The following is a 23183-nucleotide window of genomic DNA, read 5'->3' as shown; positions in this document are numbered from 1 at the left end:
GATCCCGATACCGACGTGCATCTTTGCACCGAATAACACTTCTTAAGGCATTCAACAAGCGAATTATTTCTTTATTCAGGGAATGCATTTATGCACAAAATATATATTAGTCAACGGGATATCTGTGCAACTCTCTCTTCCACTTTACAAACATTAATAACACAGTAAAAGAACTTCTCATAAAAATATACACAGGTCAGTGAGTAGCCTACTTTAAAGAACACCAACACGCTCTTGAAACACAGGCTCGATTTCTCTACACAACCCGTTAACGCTTGGCACATGGATTGCGGATTCATTTGGCAGTTGGATATTCTTGAATAAGCACAGAGGAATTGTGTGTAAAAAAAAACTCAACAAAACAACAACAACAGCAACAGCCAATAGAAAGCATCACTCTTAAGGCCCTTGCACACTGAGTCCGAAATTCGCGTCCGAAATTTTCGCACGTTCAAAAATAAATACGACCTCACGTTATGTCAATCACGCTTGTAGGCCTACACTGCCTCCGAAACTTTCGTCCGTCAAAAAAAAAAAAAAAAAAAAACCCGAATCAGGTTCGATTTTCTGCGTTTTTCGCATCGGTAGCAAGCATTTTGAATGGTGTTTTCACAATTCAGAACCACCGAATCACGAAAGCGAAAAAACGCATGCGATAATTTCGTAGGCTACTCAGTGTGCAAGGGCCTTTAGGCACGTATAGTCGGGCAAAAGATTGTCAATCCTCGTAATGACTTCATTGAATGTTTTGAAAATGATTCGGTCCACAGGCATAACTTTGAACAGCTTCTCTGCGACAGAGAGTAAACTTGTGATGTTCTCTGTAATTCATGCAGACTTTGAAAACAAAGAATTTCATACAAAACGTTTAAGTGCTTTCAGTTAGGTTTGCTTTTGAGCCGTTACATTTTGCGAAGCAAGCATTTGATCGGGTGATTATGACCTCAAGCCTAGGGAAAAGTAACCTATCAGAACATCTGGTAACATCAGAGCTTGCTTAATATAATAAATTATGATAATTTGGCACCTATAAACACCCAGAGAGTATGGAACTACAACTGTCTACAAACTCTTACAACAGAAGTCTTGAATATGCTAAAAGCTACTCCGTTAAAGAATATTCCGGGTTCGGTACAAGTTAAACTCGACAGCATTTGTGTTGAGTAACACAAAATGTCATTTGAATCCATACAATGTAATATAAATCCATGCTTTTTTCCCACCGAGATTACAGTGAGGGACTTGAATGGAAGGGGGCCAATTTTAGAGCAGAAATGTTCGATTATATTCTTCTTAGATTCATTCCTCTGTGAACATGTGCATATTATTTAAGCTCTTATATTATTTAAAATGGCATTGAACTTTTCAAAGAAAAATATTTTTTTACACTAAAATCATATTAACCCTCATATTGTACGACAAGTGACTATACAGTTGAAATACTTAATATAGTAACGTTTAACATTCACTTTCATTTTAAGTGCCTCACTGTGAACCTGGATTTTTGGAAATGAATTTATTCATTAATTTTTGTGGTAATCAACATTATACCACCAGTGATGTCAATTGATCTTGAACTTGTACTGAACCCGTAATTCCTTTAAATTTGTATCATGATCTCTAATATATAACCAAATAATTACACAGGTTACAGTATTATCCGATGCAAGAAATGTAACTAAAAAAGTTGTAAATAATATGATTTGCTCCCTCCGTTACAAATAGCAGCAGTGCAATCATGTAAACTATGAACAAGGCCTTTCCACAAACACCTGAACACACACCCGGAGTCTCTCCCAAACACACAGCTGCCATAACAGCCAGCAGAAAGTCATCAGAATGAGATATGTGGGTGGTGTTCCCACTTTCTTCAAGACCAATGAAACATTTTATACCACCAAAAATATAAGTGTAAGTCCAACATCAGCATTTTCTGAATCTGTAAAAAACATTTGGGACTCATATCTTGTTGTTTCTTCCAGTGCCTGAGCCAGACCCATGGAAAAGTGACTCCTTTCCAAAAAGAAAAAAAAGCACAAAAAAAAAGCAATGGGAGATCCAGAGGCGTTCTTGGTCGGGGTGGGTTTGGGTCAAAAATGTTGAGGTTCTCCTTCCTTTTAGTCCGTTGTGCCCAATTTTGCAATGAGCTCATCACAAATTTTAGTGAGCTCTTCAATCTCTTGATTCTGGAAATAACAAAGTGACGTTTAAATAAGGTTTTCTTGGAAAACATTTGTAACATCTTGAGTTGATGTTACAGCATGTGTTTTATACATCAGATGTGGGTGAGGATGAACGTGTGAGAGTTTACCTTTTGTTCGAGCGCCCGCTCCAGGGAATCCACCTTCATCTGCTCTTTTCTCAGACTGGCGTTCAGTGCCACGCTCTCTGCGTTGGCCTTAGTTCGCACCTGAGCTATTTCCTCATTCGCTCTGCAAAAACAAGAACGCAGGTCAGAAATCATTCAATAGCCCCTTTCGCACTGGGTAGTTCTAGGAACTTAGTAATAGGAACTAGCCATCAGGGTGGTTCTCTGAGAACTAATGTAAATGTTCCCCTAGGACCATTTTCCTGGTTGTATTCACGCCGCCAATAGGAACTCTAAAGTGACGTAAGCCGCGCTTATAGTTGTGACTTTTATTTTGACGGCGTAGCTGACTTTTATTTTGACGGCGCTGAGAACGGCAGAGCCTGAGCACACAGCGCTCCCATAGAGTGGTGCAGGTATGATGTCACTTTGTAGGCCAACCGGCAGTTAGCATCACACTGGTTCCTTCGACAAAAACCCAATAGGTTTTTCTCATATTTTTAAGAGTCACATTTTTTTTTCTGTTTTTAGCACATATTTGTCGTGTGAACGTACCCTAATACTGAAAATGGTTCTTACTTGTCAAGTTTCTCCTCTGCGTGGATTTTGAGGGTCTGATAACGTTGTTCCTCCTGCCTCACGCGCGTGAGGTAATCCTGAGCGCACTTCTTTAGCACTTCCTCATTCTGATAAGAGACCAGCAGAATCATCTGTATACATTCAGACGAATCATTTATATATGCAGAATTTGGGACACTGAAGGAGACATCTTACCTTCTTATAGCCCTCAAGGACGGTCTTCAAGTTTTCGTAGCGTCTGAACAGGTCGGACAGCGAGCGCTCCACCGAGTTGAGGTCGGCGAGGGCCTGATCTCTCTCCAGGGTTACCTGTTGGACACTTTTCTGAGATCCTATGTTCTTTTGCTGCTCATCTTCTGCATTGCGGAAATCAGACAAAAAATAGATTAGTGCATTGCAGAAATATGCAAACACTTAACCTAAAATGTGCATTCGTTATGTTTTTGAACGGTTTTGAGTGGTAGATCACTCACCTATCATTTGAGCTACCGTCTTCTCATACTCATCAACTATTTTCCTATAGTAAAATCAGTAAATAATGTTAGAATGTTTCATTGTCCGGACTGTACAGTGCGGGGGATTAACTGGGAAGGGTTCTAGATAAGGATGTACCTCATTTCAATGACCTCCAGTTTACCCTCCTCACATTTCCTCTTCCACTCATTGGCTTCGATCTCTTTGGCAATTATCTACAGGTACAAAAATGCAACTTTATCCACTTAGACTTTTAAATTGAATATAAAACTACATTTAAATGCTACATAAAAATATTACTTAACTAATTTAATAGCAAAACATTTATTACAATAATTAAAATAACACATATAATTAAAAACAAAATATATTATTTCGTTTATTTGTCATTTAATGTGTTTACATGTACTGGATATTGTGCCGGACTGATCTCAGGACAGTATATCTGGAAACAGGGCGGGTGTTTGAGTGTTACCTCTTCTCTGATCAGCGTGAGCACTGCTGCTTTATCTATCTCACTGAGAGGGATTGAATCCAGCCCGGGACTCGTCTTCACTATGGTCTCGCTGTCTGAAGAGCTCAGAGAATGACTCTCACTCTGCAGAACAAACACAATCAGAGAAAAGCTTTAGGAACTGTTTCATTTTGAAATTGATTTATTATACCATATGTTCCTATCAATAATAATAGTGCTATATGGCAGCATACATAATACCACATTTTTCTAGGAGATGAAACAATGACTACGCTCTTTCCTCTGACCCAGTTATTAGCTTGCCCTTGAACAGATTAAGTCTTGTGGACATCACTAATCCCTTTAAAGGGTTTATAATTATGAATCTCTGTCAGACAGATATGTCACCTCTGCTAGTAGCCTAGTGTGTTGAATATAGTCATACAGAATTTAAAGGAATGCCATAGATACTAATCAATCAGAACTTACCGAAGAGGAGAGGTCCTTTTCATCAAACTGGTCTGTTATCCCTACTGGCAGATCTGATTAAAAAGAAAGGCAGATTGTTACTGACTTGATTAGCCTATATTGTAACAATTTCCTAGGATTTTATAATCTGTAAACATTTTATATACTTTGCCAGTGGACAAAAATGTAGGCCCTATTTGAAAAATATGTAAACCGTTTATAAGGGTCTCTCTCAAGGAAATAGTAAGATTTAAAATCATTCATAAAGTAGCCACTAGAGGGCAGCACAGGCTACTATAGCGAAATGGTGTCACTTGCATTCAGATCAAAAGCGAGTGTAGCGTTCACTTCTTTATTCTTATTCTGAATTTAAATGTATCTACCCATAACTACGAATTTTAATGAAAGTTAAAGAAGAAACAGAAAGAAAGCTCTTTCTTTATGCAGGGATCATCTAAAGAGACACTACAAAACGGCATTCGCAGCGTTTGTGATAATGGTCAAACAATATTCAATGGGATCTAATGTAGGGCGGGACTTAATTGTCTCCTCTGCGATTTGATTGGATCGTGCGAAGGCTATGCTATGGTTGTATTGGTTATTTGCTTCGCGCCCGCGTGCTTCAAGACACGATGTCAGCAGCAAACTATAAAAGTAAGTAGTTTCTAAAGCAGATACATTTATATTTTTTATGAAAGAGTATGAAAACATATTTTTCTTTAAGATAATATGTCTACGTGATTTCACATTATCTTTGGTAACCGCAGGGACATATTTTCTATGATGACAGGACCACTGCTTCATCAACTTAATGAACTTCATAATCTTGCCAAACTACTGCACTCTGGCGGCTCAAAATAGGATTGTCTGCAAACTGTTTTTGTTTACTGGGCAAATTAAAATGGCAACAGAACAGAGGACTGTTATTTTTTCCTGGGAAAGAGAGAGAGAAGCTAGCTGAACAAGTAAGTCTTTTTCCCATACAATGCCCCCAAACTGTCTGATCTAACAGAGCAGTGCTTGTTAAACCTCATTAGTGACAGATTGACCCAGAATCTAATGATTATTGATTTATTATCTGAGAATAAACACTGCAGTACTACAAGTAAAACAGAATGAGCAGTTACAAGCCTCACCATCTGCAGTCTTGGTACAGGTGGTTGTTTTGGTGCAGTCTGAAAACTCCTCTGGCCCGTCCTTCTGGCCCATGACGGTGGAGGCTAACTTCTCCTCATCTGTGGCGTGATGGACGCGGTGAGGCAGTTTAGACGCAGGATCCTCCTGCACGTCTTTCTCCTGTGAATAAGAAAGCAGATAATAATGTTGTACATATAGACTTGACAGACTTAAAACACTTGATATGTAATGGTAATACTTAACAGATTTTGGTAAACAGTGATTTTCCCTGGCTGCATACAAAATATCACTGTAATTCAGCTTTAAACAGGCAAAATATTTGATCAGTCTAAAAAATGAGTTACAGCCACTCAGACTCTGTTCTCCACATAGAGCTTTAAACTCTCTGGGACAAAAGCATAGGCGGACACCGTGACCTGTTTTGGGAACCGCATCTTATTTCAGTTTGCATGGTGCACACACACACACACACACACACACACACACACACATTGTGTTTTCATGTTTAAAGGGGACTTTCCATAGACATAATGGTGTTTATACTGTACAATATCTTCTATCCCCTTAGACTAACCCTATCCCTAAACCTATACCCATCACAGAAAACTTTCTGCATTTTTACATTTTCAAAAAACATCACTGAGAATGATTTATAAGCTGTTTTCCTCATGGGGACCAAAACATTTCCCCACAAGGTCAAGGATTTTGGATATTGCCGACGTCTTTGACGCCATAACTTAGGGTTTACCAGAGCCACACACACAAATAATGACGCACACTAGTGTCCTGGTTCAGAGAGAGCAATAATATAGAGATATTGTATTTCGAGAGGAGGGTTAGTTCAGAGTGGGTTAATGGGAGAAAGAGTGAGACTGTGAGGGAACATGAAGGAGGGTGTTTGCTGAGTCACTGCAGTAACCACAAGGTCCAAGACAATTCAGCAAATCTAGAGGCTTTGTATATATAATATTGCTTATGTCATATTACATAGTCATGTACATACAAAAGCGCACACATATATAATATGCACAGATACAAAATACAGAGATGCACACATGCCCACACAAAACAAGATGCATACTCTTATCTGTTGGGCAGTACTGAAATCTTACCTGATTGCAGACATCCAGAACTAGGGACTGATTCTCATACTTATTTACTTTACACGAGTTCCTGCAGAAAAGAATATTGACAACATCAGAATATGCGACCAAGAAACACTGGAATAAAGGCCCTTGCACACCGAGTCCAAAATGATCGCATGCGTTTTTTCGCTTTCGTGATTCGGTGGCTCTGAATTGTCAAAACACCATTCAAAATGCTTGCTACGGATGCGAAAAACGCAGAAAATCGAACCTGATTTGAATTTTTTTTGACGGACGAAAGTTTTGGAGGCAGTGTGCAAGCGTGACTGACATAACGTGAGGTCGTATTTGTTTTTTAACGTGCGGAAATTTCGGACGCGAATTTCGGACTCAGTGTGCAAGGGTCTTAACTTTTAGCAAAAACTTCCCTGATAGTTGCAGTAATACAGATTAATACACAGGCTGGTTAATCACCATTTGGTGATATTTTGCTCTCATTTGCACATTTTATTCTTTTAAACATTTTTGATTGAACTAGCTTACTTTTAGCAATTTTCTCGACATCTTGGCATAATTAAAAGTGCACTAAATATTTTGTTTTTAATTTATTTCCAGCAAAGGTTTACAGATAAACATGTTTAAAATGATGCACACTAACATCAGATTAAAAACTCCAGTCATATTAGTGCATTATTTCCTAAATAGCCTATACACATCAACATTATGTTGGCCATCCAGCCTGTTTTCTTGGTATTGGCATCTATTGAACAACTCATTGGTTATAGTTAACCATTCAGAAATAGGGATAGTCATTGTATCCTACAAAAAACAGTTTAGACCATTTAAACCAGAGCCTGCATATCTACATTTGTGCTTGATATAACAGCTGTTTAGTATATTGAGCACTATGAGAGGGTCAAATCTGAAAATCATTACAAAATGCCCATGGACTAAATCAATACTGTCTGCATGAACAGTCAGAATACAATAAAATAAATAAGTACGCCTTCTGCCCTAGTTAGTTTGGAGGACTGATACTGCACATGATTTGGAGCAAGAGGGCAGTTCAGCCTTGAGCAACGGGACAGAAGAGATAACATTGAAAGTACAGGAAAGGAGGGCAGGAGAGGATACTTACAATAGAAAACAGAGAAACCGCACTTGCTTAGTGGTCCTGAGGACAGTATGACAGGGACAGGGGAGGGAGGGAGGGAGCAGACACAGAGAGGAGGGGATGTTGAGAGGGGACGTGCCATAAGACATTAGAGGCCGAGATAGAAGCATGAAGAAAAAAAGTAGGAGTGAGTTTAAGCTTCCTGACTTTCACAAACAAATATGAGTTAGTTTGTCGAGGGGATGTCATAGTTTAGTGGAAAGTGGGAATCATATACACTGGGACAGTGTAAACAAGACTACCATGAATTTTACGACTGTGAACTATCAAATACGATTGCGCCACATGAAAGATGCGTGATTAGACAACAACTGAGATGTTGAAAAGGCAGGGTAGCATTCCAACAATAAACACAAAAATGAAAAGTAGGTTTGACTGATGTGTTTATCATGCTTAGTGGGTGAAAATCCCTCCTGTTTGCTAATAGACACATCAGAAAGCCACAGATGCAACACACAACATACTTTTTGTCTGTCTGTCTAGCATAACTGCCACTCACGTGATAATCCTGTCTTTGTTTTTCTTCTGAGACTGTCCTGTTTGCTTCCTCTGCTCCAGAGTTTCGTCTGGTTTGTGTTTGTCCATTAGCTTCTCAGTCGTTGGTTTAATTGCGTCACTTCCACCTAAGGTCTTTGATGGCTTAAAAGGATCAATAGAGTCATCAAAACGATCAGGGTCAAAACTATATGATCCTTTAGGGAGTGTTGGCGAGTTGCTAAGTTTACCGTTCCCACCAAAAGGATCAAAGTTGGGATCATCCCACTGACTTGGGTCAAAGTTGTAGGATTTCTTAGGAATAGGAATATCATCAACGTTCATTGGAGTCACATTCTCAGATGGTGGTTGGTCTTTTTCTGATGAAGTCTCTGGTGGTAGAGCTGCTGTTTCTGCAGCTTTTGGTCGCAGTTTTTTTGGAGTAATCAGCTTGCTGCTTGTCTTTTTTCCAAACTTCTTGGGTGGAGGTCTCTTGGCTTCAACATCATCAAGTCCAAACTCCAACAGTACTGGCTGTGCAGGCATTTCCTCCATCAACTCTGATTTAGAAGTGGGATTGACAGGAGGAGAGTTCTGCAACTTGGTCTCTTCAGTTGCAAATGTATTCATGGTGTTGTCAAACTGTTTAGGGTCAAAGTTGCAGCTTCCCTTCGGAAGTATCGGAGGATTGTCGTCCACTTCGTTGGGGTCTACGCCATTCAGTGGGGTCTTCACCTTGAGGGAAGGAGGTCTAAGCTTGGGAGACTTAGTGTGTGGTTTGGAGGACAGTTCTTCAATGTGACCATTGCAGATGTTGGCATCATCTGGTGTAACTGCTTCAGCAGGATAAGGCTGGTCCACATCCATGTCAGCAGAGGAAAGCTGGTTCCTGGATTTCAGGGTCGGGCTGGGGTCCACACTGTTCTGGCGCACGACCGGGGTAGGTGCATCCTCAGGAAAACGCTCATCCAGGGTCAAGTTCTGGGCTGCGGTTGTGATGGAGGTCAACTGATTCACATAATCTTCTGGGAAACCTGTTGAGAGTAGAAGAGGTAAAACATTTATTATCATGTTCTGTATAATTGTTATAATTATCCTGTTGAAATATGCAATAATGTGTTACAAGATAATGCAATATGTTCCCCTAATATCATCTTTCTTGTATTTTCAGAGTGTTTTCACTTTTCCTTTCATATGTTCTTAGAGCACATACATACAGTATGCTCTATTGTTAAACCTATGGAGGATATTTGAAGAACAGACTTCCTTGCGTCAGAAAAGACAGGAAATGCTTCACTCGGGATGCAAAGAGTTGAACAATAGTCTTCTCTTCCCTGTCTCCAACAGGCACAAGCAACTCAACCTCAAACAACAATCAGCCATTAAAGTGGGCTAGATGTTTCAGCACACCCATTTCTGATTTACTGAACAGAAGACTTGGCCTTTCAGGCACGTCCTGGTTTTGCCGAGTCAGACGCGTTCCTGGCTGGGTCAACATATTTTGTTGATCCTGGAACAACATTCCTGTCAGAAAATGTAATGCTAACCATATCCCTACCCATAAACCTAACCCTACCCATAAGTTATACCTAAAATCACTAAGATGTTGATCCAGGAACATGTCGTACTTAGTAAAATCGGGTTCTGTGCCTCTCTGTGCCAAAATACGAAGAATAAAAACTGCCTCTACAACTGCATTTCAAGCCACTGTAACAAGAGGATACCTGCTGAACAAGTCACAATTCAAGCATCTACATGTGAAATTGTCAATAGTCTTAAAGTAGTCAATTCCCTTTAACTAATAGTTTTGCTGGCAGTCATCACTGAGTTTTGATGCAACAGTCTGTTGCTAAGAGACAGGAGGAGTCTATTTATAAATAAGATGTATGACTTTGTGCTGACCTCCAATTGAGACGGCTTTGAGAAGTACTAGCTGTTATCTGTTCAAAATATTTACATGCAGGAAAGAACATGTCCAACAGGCGACTGTATCGGAGTTGAATTTGTGAATTCTGTTAGCGCTTCAACATTCTGACATTGGTGCTAATGTGGGCATCATGAGTTTGAGTCTGTTCGAGTGATATACTGTAGTGGTTCTCAAGAGTGAAAGGTGAAATCTGAAAGGTTAAAAGTTTGATCCTCAGAATGAGCAAGCCATAAGCCTTAACTATTGTACTCTTAAGTAAGGAGTACAAACCCTTAACCAAAGACTGCTCCTGACTAATAGGTTCTTAGCACTGTTCTAGGGTAACATCACATGAAAATCACATAACATTTAGGCTAGTAATGTCTTAACTGTAACACAATGGTTTTTACTCAAAAAAGAGGAACTTGAGCTTCACAAACTAGCATTATAGGTTCCCGAAAATGCTAGTTTGTGAAGCTCAAGTTCCTCTTTTCATGTATGAAATAAACACAACTGCAGCCTTCAGAATTGTAATGACAATATTCAACCCACAGACCTTCCATGAGTCCTTTCCAATGTCCACACCCAATCTTCCCTATTTCTTTCGCCAAGTTAGCTCTATGTTACTCTTTGTGTCTTTTCCACACATCTGGTACTACGCTGTCCTTCACTGTTAAATGAGATGGCAGACAGCCCTTCCCATCGAGGACACAATACACTCTGATCAGCATTTTCTCTACAGCTGCTCTTGTCATCATTTCCAGAGGTCAAGGCTCCTCCTCAACATGTTGTTTTAACTTAAAAAAGTAAGTGTTTGTTCTGCCTTAATTTTTAAGTTTAATCAACTCAAATATCCAAGTTGTCACAATTTCAAATTTCAAGTTGACTAAACTTAAAATTTTAAGGCAGCACTTATACTTACTTTTTAAGTTGAAACAGCTATTTTTTTTACAGTGTATAGGGCGAGTTAATTTCTGCAATAGATAAACCTCTTGACAGAAATGAAGTACACCATGTAACTATGCATTCTATGACCTTTTTTAAGAACAGGAAGCTTTGAATGTCGTATTTACTATCTGCCAATTTAGGGCCTTGAAATTAATTTATATTGGGTATATGTGGTACCTGAAATTTAGATTTGTACATCAGATAAAGGTGTCTGCTAAATGGAAGACTACAAAAAATGTAGTACATGAATGTTATTTTGAATGTTTCGTGAATGTATACAGAAACAGACTATGAAAGCAACTGTTGCCGTTTGAACATGCAACACCAGTGAAGAAGAGTCATCATCAGACACAATGGTACTGGTTATGCAGCCAGCGCTAGTGGCAGTGACTTAAGCTTCCTCTTTGTGGTGGGAGTGTGATGCATCGACAATGTTTATTTCATCAAAACAGAGCAGACAGTGCTTCGGACATCATCAGCTAATAAATTCAAAACACAAATGCTTCATCTCCACCCTCCTGAGAAACAATTCAGAGCGGTTTTTATTATATAACTACAGCTAAATAATAAGAACACTCATACCAGACAAATGCATAATACTGTCACAACACATTTGTCAATACGGTCATAAAGATACTGCACAAAAGAGCCATAAAAATTACATTGTACATGACTGAGTTTATTATAGAAAAGGCAATCAAACAGTAAATAATGCTTGTTTTTCATTTATATTCTCTGACATCAACAAGCAACTGTGTTTATGTATGACTTTACATTGAAGGTGCAGCAGGATTTAGTACCTGGGGTGGAAAGGACACAAGAAGGCTTCTGTTTACATAACCACAAATTCTGGCTAATGCACAGCTAGCCACGAATACGTGTTCTTTAGCAATGGCATGTGTCTGTACAGATGTGAGGTTGAGGACGACTGTGGTGGAAACTGGATTGTGCTTTGCTGGAGCCAAACTTTTACTGTCTGTCTGCTCAAGCAATCCAAACCACGACACGTAGGCTTGGGAAGGTTGGCTCTTTTAGCCTAAAGCATTCTGCATTTCTCAGGACAACTTTCTCACAAAACTCACCAAAAAATGTCTCATTAATAGATTTATTCCTGTGAAGTCACGTTTACTAAGATAAAGAGATAATAAACTCGTAATAAATCTTAATAAATCAAAATGGTGGAAGTGAGCTAGCAAGCCTAGCACAATTTCAATGAGTTCAAATGTGTGTTTTAGAGTGTCTGTGTGTGGCATTTAGAGAAAAGAACTAAATCACATGACGTTCTTCGCTGCAGGCCTTTGACCTTTTTCCATTGATAAACGTGCTCTGAGAGGAGCAAACGCTTTTGTTCAATTCCAAACTCCTGAATTCCAAGCTGTGAGCTTTTCCCACATTGGGTCAGGGGCCTCTCTTTACCCAAACCTCTATTTTCCAACCTCAAAACCTCCTCCACTCCATTACATTTAAGTAACTAATACTGTCTGCACATTTTTGATTCAAGCTAAGGTCAAAATGCGTCACTGTAGTTGAATCTTTGAAACACAAAACAAAGAAACTCATCCTCACTGAGGAAAACACTGGCAAACTTTACCAGAGCTACACCTAGAGACTAAGATAAGATTTCAAGTGCAAAACAATAGCAACATACACGTGTTTTCATGTAGGCTTAACGGTAGTGACAACTCACATTTTTTAGAGCGTTTATGAGATTTTAATGGGCAGATAAATTCCTCAAAAAGAGTCTGGGGAAGTGCAGCTGTTTTCAGTTAGTGATATGGTACACTCCCCTGAATTTGGACACGTGTCTTTAAGAGGAAAATTTAAAGAAAACAAGGCATGTTTTTAAGTAAAAGAAACTCTTCTAGATAAAGAACTGGAATTGGACTCCATGTGTAAGTCAAAATCTAGCTTTTACTCTAACAAGTCAGGCCTTATGAATAGTGGTTCCCAATTTGCAAACAAATAATTCTTTTAAAACAGTCCTTTTCCCTTCATGTTTGTAAATTACTTGATCATAAAAGGAAGAACTTTGTTGCTTTGTTAAAATAAATATTTGGCCATTTACTTGCCTTCCATAAGGTAAAGTATAATTTACAGTAATTTATAATGGGCCTGACCCACTATCCCCTGTTCCCAACACTACAAGAAATTCTACCAACAATATATTACATACTAAAAGATCACACAAAACCAATTGCAGACATACTTTCCTCCTGTTGCCATGGCAACATCACATTGCATGAGAGGAATAGAGGCATATGTGCTATGTGCTTAAGCGACAGGTGCTATGTGGCATCTCTGAATCTATGCTCTGTTTCTATGGCTCTCAGTTATTATGAGGTCTTTGTTTACCTGTGCTCTCTGCTATTGGTTGATCCAGTGCTGATGGTTCTTTAAAAGGATGATGGACAGGCGACTCAGCTTCAGGTGTGTCAAATTGGCCCTCTGAGTCCGAACTGATGGAAAATGAAGAAAAACTCTGTGGTTAGTAACAGGACAGTTCTTAAATCTGTGCTATGTTGACAAAAGGACATTGCCATGGTTGATTGGCTGAGCTTGATTTAAATCAGATGGATAATGCTGATGTCAGATCAGGGCTGATCAGTATAAAACATACAAACTCATCCGATCATCAAATTACATTAATATTTAATAAAACATTTTGCACATGTGGCTTAAAGCTTTAGCCTTGGGTGCAACAAAACTGAACTGAGCACATCATGTCCTCATTAAATAATAACTATGTATAGCTGCGACACCAATACTTTCTGAAAATTGTTGTTTATCATATGTGTGGTGGTTTTATGTGCTCACGTGTGTGTTTGTGTGAGGTAACACTGAAGAGCTTTTTAGTTAAATGAATAATCCCAAAAATGGAAAATGACTTAGCCTCATGTTGTTCCAAACCCATATGACTTTAATTCTTCCGTGGAAAACAAAAGAAGCATTATGCTATTAGGTTTTCAAGTTTCAGAAAAGACACATGTAACATAAAAGTGTCACAAAAGCAGACCAGATTACCCATGCGCTATTTTCTAAGTCTTCTGGGGTTATGTGATAGCTTTGTGTGAGGGTTTGAAAGATTTTAAGCGAATAATGAAATAAATGTCAACATATATGACTTCTTAAAACCCATTCATTGTAATTGAATGAAAAACTATGACCAGTACAGTTTCCTAAAATGTCTTCTTTTGTATTCTGCAGAAGAAAGAAAGACATATACTGTAAAAAAAAAGAAGAATTTGCTGCCTTAAATTTTTAAGGACTATCAACTTGGATGTTTAAGTCATTTCAACTTAAATTACATTAAACTGACTTAAAAAATGAGTTGAATCTTGTATGACTTGTAAAAAATTGCTTAACCTTTTTTTGATGAGTTAAAGCTATGTAAAAACATGTGTTGTCATAACTTATTGATCATATAATATTTTTACAATGTCCAGGTTTAAAAAAACTTGTTCATTTTTGGGTGTACTATCATTTTTACATTCACAACAGAGCATAACAGTCATGAGCCTGAGCTCAAAGGGAAGCATTGTTAATCTTTGTGTGTGTGTGTGTGTGTGTGTGTGTGTGTGTGTGTGTGTGTGTGTGTGTGTGTGTGTGTGTGTGTGTGTGTGTGTGTGTGTGTGTGTGTGTGTGTGTGAAATCGGTTCCCAATCTGGGAGGAGTGCCCAGTCTTGTTGCACAGGCCACCTGCAGTCCCATTAGGGAAGTGATCATTACTAGTCCAGCAAACAAACACAACAGACAAGAGAATAGATGAACTTGCAAAAAACAGAACTGAAATCTTATTAAGCAGTGCTGTGAAAAGGTTTTGCAAAAATATTCATTCTGTTATACCCAACACAAAGCACTCCACTAAATCACTGTATTTTTCATAAACTCCCTGCCTGCACAACTCATGCTGCTTGTGTTAACTCATACTGAGCTCCAGAGAAATGAGTAGCTCTCTGTGTGGGTGGCTTACTGTGTGCTTTTCTAAGTGTATTTACAACTTTCATGATCCTGACACTCTTTTGGGCCATTGTTCAGGTCTGTGTGGTGATTAATTTGCAACAGTCTTTCAGGCGTTGGGAAAGAAAAGATTCTTCCTGGAAAGGAATGTTAGCAGACAGCTCAACAGCACATAGACAGGATGTCAACAACACAGCTTAGGGGAACCAAACCAAAACATTATTTTTGCCCGGATGACACATATGAATTAAACATTACATAAACAAAAATAAACAACATTTTTTACATTTGGTGCTTGCCTATAAAATAAAACTCCCTGCTACAATGCTAAGCTGTTGTGGGTGGCTGTCAGAGTGTTGCTATGTGTTTGTTAAGATGTTAGCAGCACATTGCTTTGCAGTAGTTGGGATGCTCTGGGTGGTTTCTGTAGTTATTCTGGTTTCTAGATGGACCAAAAACCAGTCCCCATTAAGTAAGTATTTCAAAAAAAGGTTAGAGTTAGGCTTAACAGCATGTCTGTCACATTAAGAGGTGGAACAAATTATGCACCACCAAAGGTTAATAGTCAAATCCTCAATCATTAATATAAGCAATAGAAATAGTGATGATTATCTTAGCATGCACTGCTTATGAATTAGGATAATATACAAATAAGTTTCCTCTTTTAAACCATCGAAAGTGCCAAGAAAGACTGTTATCTACAAGCAAAGGAAATTAGCCATGACACAGTTGGGGGTTGGGAGAGGAGAACGGCTAAATTCTGATCTTTATCTAAGCATAGGGACACATTAGACTAACAGCTAGAACCTGAGCCATGCACACTTCCTAAGGAAATCCCCAAATGATGCTAAAAACACCCACAAACACATTGAGAACACGCATACAGATGAGCAAACGTTTACATGCCACTTTCCCCAACCACGACAAGAGCACCAACAGACATGGACATTCAGAGCCTCTGATCTCTGGCTGCTTTGATCCATGTGGCTGACTGCTAAGCCATGCCTATCTGCACAGCATTCACAACAGTTAACGCCATCATCTGACCCAAACAGGTGGCTCTGAAGGCAGTTTTTCTGGGTTGGCCTCCACTGCCGATATTGGGCTCATTTTCAAGGTAAGAACTTGATATAAGAGCATTATAAAGAAACAGATATCCCACACTTCCTCTCTCAAAAGCAACCTCACACACTTCATATACTTCCATATATCACATTTCCTTTCTCACGCTGGGAAGTTTACAAGGTTCTAGACTTGCCTGCAGCCATGAGACCTTTCGTCGTCCTCTTGATCTCCTGACATAGCCACTCGCATCCCTTCAGTGAGGGATTCGTCGTCCATACCCGAATCGGTCTCACCTTCTTCCTCCCCTCCTCCTCTAACGGCTGACCAGGTCCATTTGGCCCACTGCACTGGTGACAGCCAAGACATCTTCAACCTCTTACTGGTGACACGCCAAACGTCTACTGGAACACCTTGTGGGCGAATCCAAACAAATGAGTCAGTCTCTCTTTGCCTCTTTTTCTCTCTTGCAGATGTTTTTTCTCAGCGGAGGGCAACGTTTCACGTGGTCTTGAAGCCGAGCTTCATGTTTTTGTCGCAAAAGCCTCACTGCTTCCTTCCTCTTACGCGACTGTTGATGTTGAGTTCTCTCGTGGCTTCCTCTATCTCAGTGCAGCTGAGTAACGAAGAGTTTGCAGTCTCCTTTCCCTCTCAGAATACCACAGCAAAGATCAGCTGGCTGCCAGATAACTCCCCCGACCACCCCTCCTTTTCAGGATCAGACTATTGAGAAGAAACTAGTGGGGGGAGGAGAATAGAGAGTGCCTGTATCTCTGGTCCAGTTGATCCGGGAGCCCCTGTGGAACAGAAATGGTAGCTTCCAAATCAGAACTGCCTTTCTCTCACATGAAAAGCAGAAGAAGGGAACACAACCGAGGCTGAAGGGAAGGGAGAGAGGGGCTCCGTGGTTTCGGTAGGGAGACTGTGGAATGCAGAGCTGAGCTCCTCCTCAGTCTTTTTTCCATTAACCATCTCTAGCCTTGAGCTCCGGCTCACAACCAGGGAAACCTGTTCTTTCACTTGTCCTTTCACACACACACTACCTGTTTGGAATGCATTAGCAGATTGCCAGAGGAGGTCAGCGTTCCCATGACTAATCTGTACTTAAACCGAAATCTTTTTACAAAGGTAAAATGACCACAATATAATCAGTCAGGAGCTTGTCTTTAAAACACCTAAAACGCAAAATAAAGGGTTCCAACACGACCAAAGAACACTCGGTGTCCACATTACATAATCTTAAGGATATCAGGATAAAACCATGCTCAAGGATTTAGTTGATGGATACCAAACCAAGCATCTCCATTTTACACCACAACCACATCCTTTGATCACTGTCAACAGTCTAAAAATATAACCCCAGTGAGGCTGTGTTGCTGGCCGTTGCCATCACAAAGTCTACCCACACAACCAGAGTAACAGTTCTCGAAGCCATCACTCGACTTAGCTTTGACAAAATGTCCTGAGCAATGATAATGTGAGTGCTAAGATAATGAACTCAAATCTTTATGAAACCAGATGTTCCTCCATGGCTCGGGGTAACTTATATAACTGATGTTCATTGAGAAGATGGGTCATTCCACATCAGAGGTCTGCAGATACTTCAGGCAGAATTCATTCGGTGAGACACAGTTAACTGAGGAAACAGAAACAGTTTCGGAAGCCTGTATGATATTAGCAGAGTTGCTAATGCTAATTACGAAATTAACGCATCTTTTATTAAGGTTTAGGTTTTTCTTAAAAGCTTGAGAGAATTTTAACATACATTGCTAGCCATGTTACTAACATTTGTTTGTAATTGAGTGCATCATGTTTTGGTGACTGAATTATCACGGAAAAACTAGAGTTGGTTTTCATTGACTTTTCCTTATAGGAGACCACCCATATACGTTATACGTTTGTGAGGTTTTAATTCCACATGCTCAGGATATGAAGTTCAGGGGGACTTTACAAGGAGGTCTCACATTTCAAACACACAACGAAAACTTGGCAAGAGACACCCCAGAAGTGGGAATAAATGAAAACACACAACAAAAAGAAAAACAGGCCACTGAAGAAAGTGCTTCTTAAAAAGTAAGAGAAACGTTGCTCTCTTGCCCCAAAACAAAGACTGGGCACATGCCTCAGAACATTCCCCGGTAACAAGACGTTAGGCAAACTACACAGACGTAAATATGATGGTTTCTCAGACAGTTTTGGTTCAAGAGAAAAGTCTAAGGGAGTGTACGTCTGTGCTTCTAATTACAGATTCCACATTTGCAGAGTCGTACAGAATGAAGCTCTGTGTTTGGATCCACCCATCAGCCTGTGACTGAATTCACGATTGGGACTCAAAGAAAGACAAAATTCCCATTTTTTGTAACAAAGGAGTCTCTAAAAGAGATGAAAAATGTGAAGAATTCCAATCAGTTTGTTCTGGGTGCACCCTGGGCGACACCTGACACTGATTTACAGAATGAAGGTACAATGAGCTTTACATGTGTTTGTCCAGTGACAAGCCACTTCCACCAAACACAAAAGTACCGTTTTGAGACGAGTTTCCAACACATGGGATTTTCATAATCCTTTACAGATTTGCTTTGTTGAAATACCTTTGTTGCACAAGATTCCATTAGAGAAGCAACCCAAAAATGTTTTCTTCAATACGATGTGATATGATATGTGTTTAGTGCAAAGACTTCAAGGGGAATTTGACTAATCAACACTTGCTATTTTTTGTTCAGGCTACTTTTATTTCTTGAACAGCTGCTATTGCCTATGAACTTGTGATGTCAGGCCAGCTTAACACATCATAACAATGACACTCTCAGACAACCTTCAGAGCATCATATTCCTGTGTTCAGTGCCAGACTCTGCACGAGATCTCCTTAGCTCCCAGCATCTTGCTTGAGTGTGAATGATGACATCTGCTACTAGGGAGACTTCACTGTGTTAGATAAGACTATATGCAGTTGTCATTTTTGCGTCATCACAAAATGTACGTAACTGCACTGTAATTATTAAAAATGATTGTTGGTTTAACTTAAAAAAGTAATTTACCTAGTTGTCTACAAATTTTGAGTTCATTGAAATTAAAACTTTGAGTTAATACAATGAAGGAGATGGGTTTAATAAATAGAAACTCAAAATATGTTATCTGAACCACATTAAATATTTAAGTTGATTTGACAAAATAAAAAAAGTGTGCAGGATTTCAAATATGTTTCAAGAACATTTGAAAAAAAAAGCATAATTTATGGGAGGATGCCTTCAAAAAGCGAGTTACTCAGCCTTAAAGGACATATTAGATCAACATACAGTAAGAGAACATGAGATGTAACAATAACAGGCAGACAGAACTACACACTGAGAACATGAATGGGGGGCAGAGCCATCTTACATAAGCAATCTTCACTAATGTGAGAAATAGCAGTATATCAGAACTGAGCTCACGCCTCCAGAACAACCTCACATGGCTGCACTTCATTGTGTACTAACAGGCACTAAAATAGGTCAATCAGCAAACACTTCCGATTTCCAGAAAAGACTGGAACATGATGGACAATAGTCACCTATCCAATAGGCGTTCTATAAAGCCATATCTATTTGCAGCTGAGCAATAATCATTGTTATTTTTACTGGAGTCACAAGGCAGGGAGAACAGCTGTCCAAAAACAATTCACATGAGAAAAACCACTCCCTTCAAAGTAAGGGTGTATCTCAACATGAGTCCAGTAACACAGTTCAATGTTTAATCTTGGAGATTAACTGGAGGTTTTGGTTAGATTACAATCCAACATTATCCGTTTGCTATGATATAAGTGAGCATAAGTGGAACATTAGCATTTTTTTAACAATTTGAGTGTTTTTTTTAAACGCAGTTATCCAAACTGTTGGGTGATATAAACAAAGATGCAATGTTGAAAAGATGACAAAGTTCCAAAATTATTCGATAGACTGAATTCTAGAGAATTTTCTATTGACTGCAAATTGGTGTGTTTTTGATGTAGATTAAATAACTATAATCATATAAACACTGCAGTCAAATCCAAAGGCTTTGCACATCTAAATCTACTGTTAGTCTGAAGTCACAGAGCCACCTTGTGGTGAAACATTTAACTACTAATAAAACTACAACGAGTGTATTCAGAAAAGGGAACTATATCAACTTCATCCCTGTATAGCCTTTATTCTTAATGAGTTAATGATTCTTAAAGGTATAGCGGAGGATTTTCTTTTTCCGGGTGGATCATCAAGACTATTGGTCCTCCTAAGTGTCAATCATTCTGGTGATATGTTTACGTAAGGCCGTCGTACGTGCTCGTGCACACGATTCACACAATGGCGTGCGCTCAAAACACAGGTTGGGCTTCCCACTGATGCCTCAGTCGCGAAGTTTCTACTTGACAGGTAAAGTTCGGCATGCTATTTGGAGAAATCCATTTAAAATCACTGCTAGTAAAAGTTAATGTAAGCTATATGATTAGCTCGTGCACACGTTTAATAGGCGTTCCCTCTCGGGAGCAGGTAGAGTGTTGCGCATGTGCATTTTTTCAAAAAGTGGAGAGGGCGGTTCTTTTCTAAAATTCGGGAAAATCCTCCGCTATACCTTTAAGAAATAGAACATGTTTCACAACTTTAAACGACATTAGTATTTAAAATTCCATCACTTCCATAACGTTGAAAAAAAAAATCAAAAGATGCTTAATTTTTAATGGTTATATATTTAAATAATAATAATAATTGTGCTTACATTTTGTGTGTTGTGACCATGATCCATCAACACCGTCGCACAAACTTTAAAGTAATTATTTTGGATTTTTAGATATTTGCTTCATTTCATGTAGGTCCATAGTAATAACTGTGTTAACAGCCAGGGGTGTAAACAATACAAAGAAATTAATTAAAGTATTGGTATTGTAAAGTATTTTAACTTCATTAAAAGTAAAAGAATCTAACCAAAAATGTCCTTGCCTGAATGTAAAAATGTTTTCATATTTAATTTGAATGTTTTAAAACTAACAAAAAATATTGTAAAAGCTGAAACAAATATCAGAAAATAATAAATATATACAATAGCTCACATTAAAATCATTTGAAGTTTTGAACAAATAATGTCAGAAAATATTTTGAGCAGCTGTAAATAAAGCACATTGGCTACATCTGCTGGTCAAATGCAGATATACAAGCAGATGAACACATTGACAATAATGTGGGAGTTCCTTCTAAAATATTAAAAATATTATAACAGACCTAAAATATTATTTTTATATTGTATGTTTTCAATAGTATAGCTTATATACTATAATTTAGTTTTGAAATAAATTAATACTTTTATTCAGTAAGGATGCATTACATTGAGCAAACGTGACAGTTAAGACATTGATAATGTTACAAAAGTATCCTGAAAAAACAGCATCACTATTTCCACAAACATATTACATATATTACATATCCCAACACTGACAATAAGAAATGTTTTTAGAGCCCTAAATCAGCATATTAGAATGATTTATTAAAGGGGTGGTTGATTATGATTTCACTTTTCTACCTTTAGTTAGTGTGTAATGTTGCTGTTTGAGCATAAACAACATCTGCAAAGTCACAATGCTCAAAGTTCAAAGCAAAGGAAGAAATTGCTTTTTAAGGACTACAACAAACGGCTGGTAGGGACTACACGACATTCCTCCGGGGTTAGTGATGTCACCAACCCTAGAATTTACATAAACCCCGCCGCGGAACACGATTTATAGATTATAAAGACAGAATATGCTAATCAATGACTTGAAGACAACTACACATAAGCTACATAAATTCATCAGCTAACCATTCCGAAATGTTGTCTATATGTTGTCACTTCTTCTTTAGTCTCTCCATCTTTGTCTGACTCCGGTTTGAACATAAAAGGCTAAACGTTTTTCAAATTTTCAGTGCATGTCTGTGTGAGGTAATCAAAGCTGCTAAGAACAAGCTGTTGAAGCTCCGCCCTCTGTGCCGGGAGCAGCAGCTCATTTGCATTTAAAGGGACACACAAAAACGGCACTTTTTTGCTCACCCTCAAAAAGTAAAATTTTTAACATGCTATATAAAAATATTTGTGGGATATTTTAAGCTAAACCTTCACATACACACTCTGGGGACATCAAAGACTTCTTTTACATCTTGTAAAAAGGGCATTATACCACCCCTTTAAGGATTCTGTGACACTGAAGACTGCAGTAATGAGGGATAAATTAAATTGCATCACAGGGATAAATTACATATTAAAATATATGGGAAAAAAAATCTATTTTAAATTATAATAATGTTTTACAATATAAGTCTTTTTGAGGCATGTCAGTACTACTCCCACGTATGCATCATCACGCTCCAGCACACTTGACATAATACATCACAATACAGAAACTCTACACAAATATGCCATTGTCCATATATGTGCAGCCTTAATCACATGCATGAATGCAGAATATCATTTCAGCGCCTGATAAACATTCATCAGGACCTCCTTATTATCAATCCATATAAAGGACAGGAATGTTTCTATGAAAAGACAGTCTCTCTTTGTCTAATAAAAGCTCTAATAGCACTAACTTCAAAATGACTACGTATAAACAATAACTATGGCATTTTTGACCTGCAGTCTGGGAAAATGGTAACATTGATTCAAGTGTCCTTCTAAGAAGCCCTACCATCATGGAAAAGCTATTTTTAGGGGGTGTGTTTGTACAACAAGCAGAGCAAAGCATGAAAACCTGACAAGAATATTTAGTAACGCTAAATAAGGTCTCATTTCTAAGCATTAGTTAATGCATTAGCTAACTTAAACTAAAATGAACAATACACCTTTTAAAGCATTTATCATGTTTGTTAATGTTAGTAAAAAATGGAACATTATGGAACATTCAACGTTAAATGTTGAAATTAACATTGACTAAGATTAATTAACAATGTATGGGGGAAAAACTACTATGGAAGTCAATGGGTGCCGTCAACTGTTTGATTACAGACATTCTTCAAAATGTTTCCTTTTGTGTTCAGCAGAAGAAAGAAATTCATACAGGTTTGGAACAACATCAGGGTGATTAAATGATGACAGAACTTTTCTTTTTGGGTGAACTATCCCTTTAATGTTAAGAAAGGAAACCTTATTGTAAAGTATTAATGAAACCTTTCAGTCA

The 23183-nt window shown here is 38.5% G+C and overlaps 1 protein-coding gene across 3 annotated transcripts; it reads right to left on the bottom strand.

Annotated features, from left to right (window-relative positions):
- Positions 1–50: 50 nt before the first annotated feature.
- On the bottom strand, positions 51–16699 carry tacc1 (transforming, acidic coiled-coil containing protein 1). Of its 3 annotated transcripts, none has more exons than XM_084400506.1 (14): positions 16223–16699; positions 13360–13463; positions 8179–9187; positions 6533–6593; positions 5420–5579; positions 4305–4357; positions 3837–3959; positions 3500–3576; positions 3361–3404; positions 3083–3243; positions 2888–2994; positions 2312–2432; positions 698–2186; positions 51–415 (listed from the first exon to the last, which is right to left on the bottom strand). In XM_084400506.1, exons 1-13 carry the CDS (start codon positions 16393–16395, stop codon positions 2118–2120), a joined length of 2262 nt encoding a protein of 753 aa, XP_084256632.1. In that variant the 5' UTR covers positions 16396–16699; the 3' UTR covers positions 51–415; positions 698–2117. The 3 variants fall into 3 exon arrangements, with proteins under 3 accessions (XP_084256632.1, XP_084256631.1, XP_084256630.1); XM_084400505.1 differs by having other exon boundaries at positions 51–407; XM_084400504.1 differs by having other exon boundaries at positions 2142–2186.
- Positions 16700–23183: the final 6484 nt, after the last annotated feature.

This window comes from Rutilus rutilus (assembly GCF_951802725.1).
Source record: "Rutilus rutilus genome assembly, chromosome: 25".
Taxonomy (NCBI): Eukaryota; Metazoa; Chordata; class Actinopteri; order Cypriniformes; family Leuciscidae; genus Rutilus; species Rutilus rutilus.
Note: the sequence above shows the minus strand (reverse complement) of the source record. Positions and strands in the feature narration are given on the sequence as shown.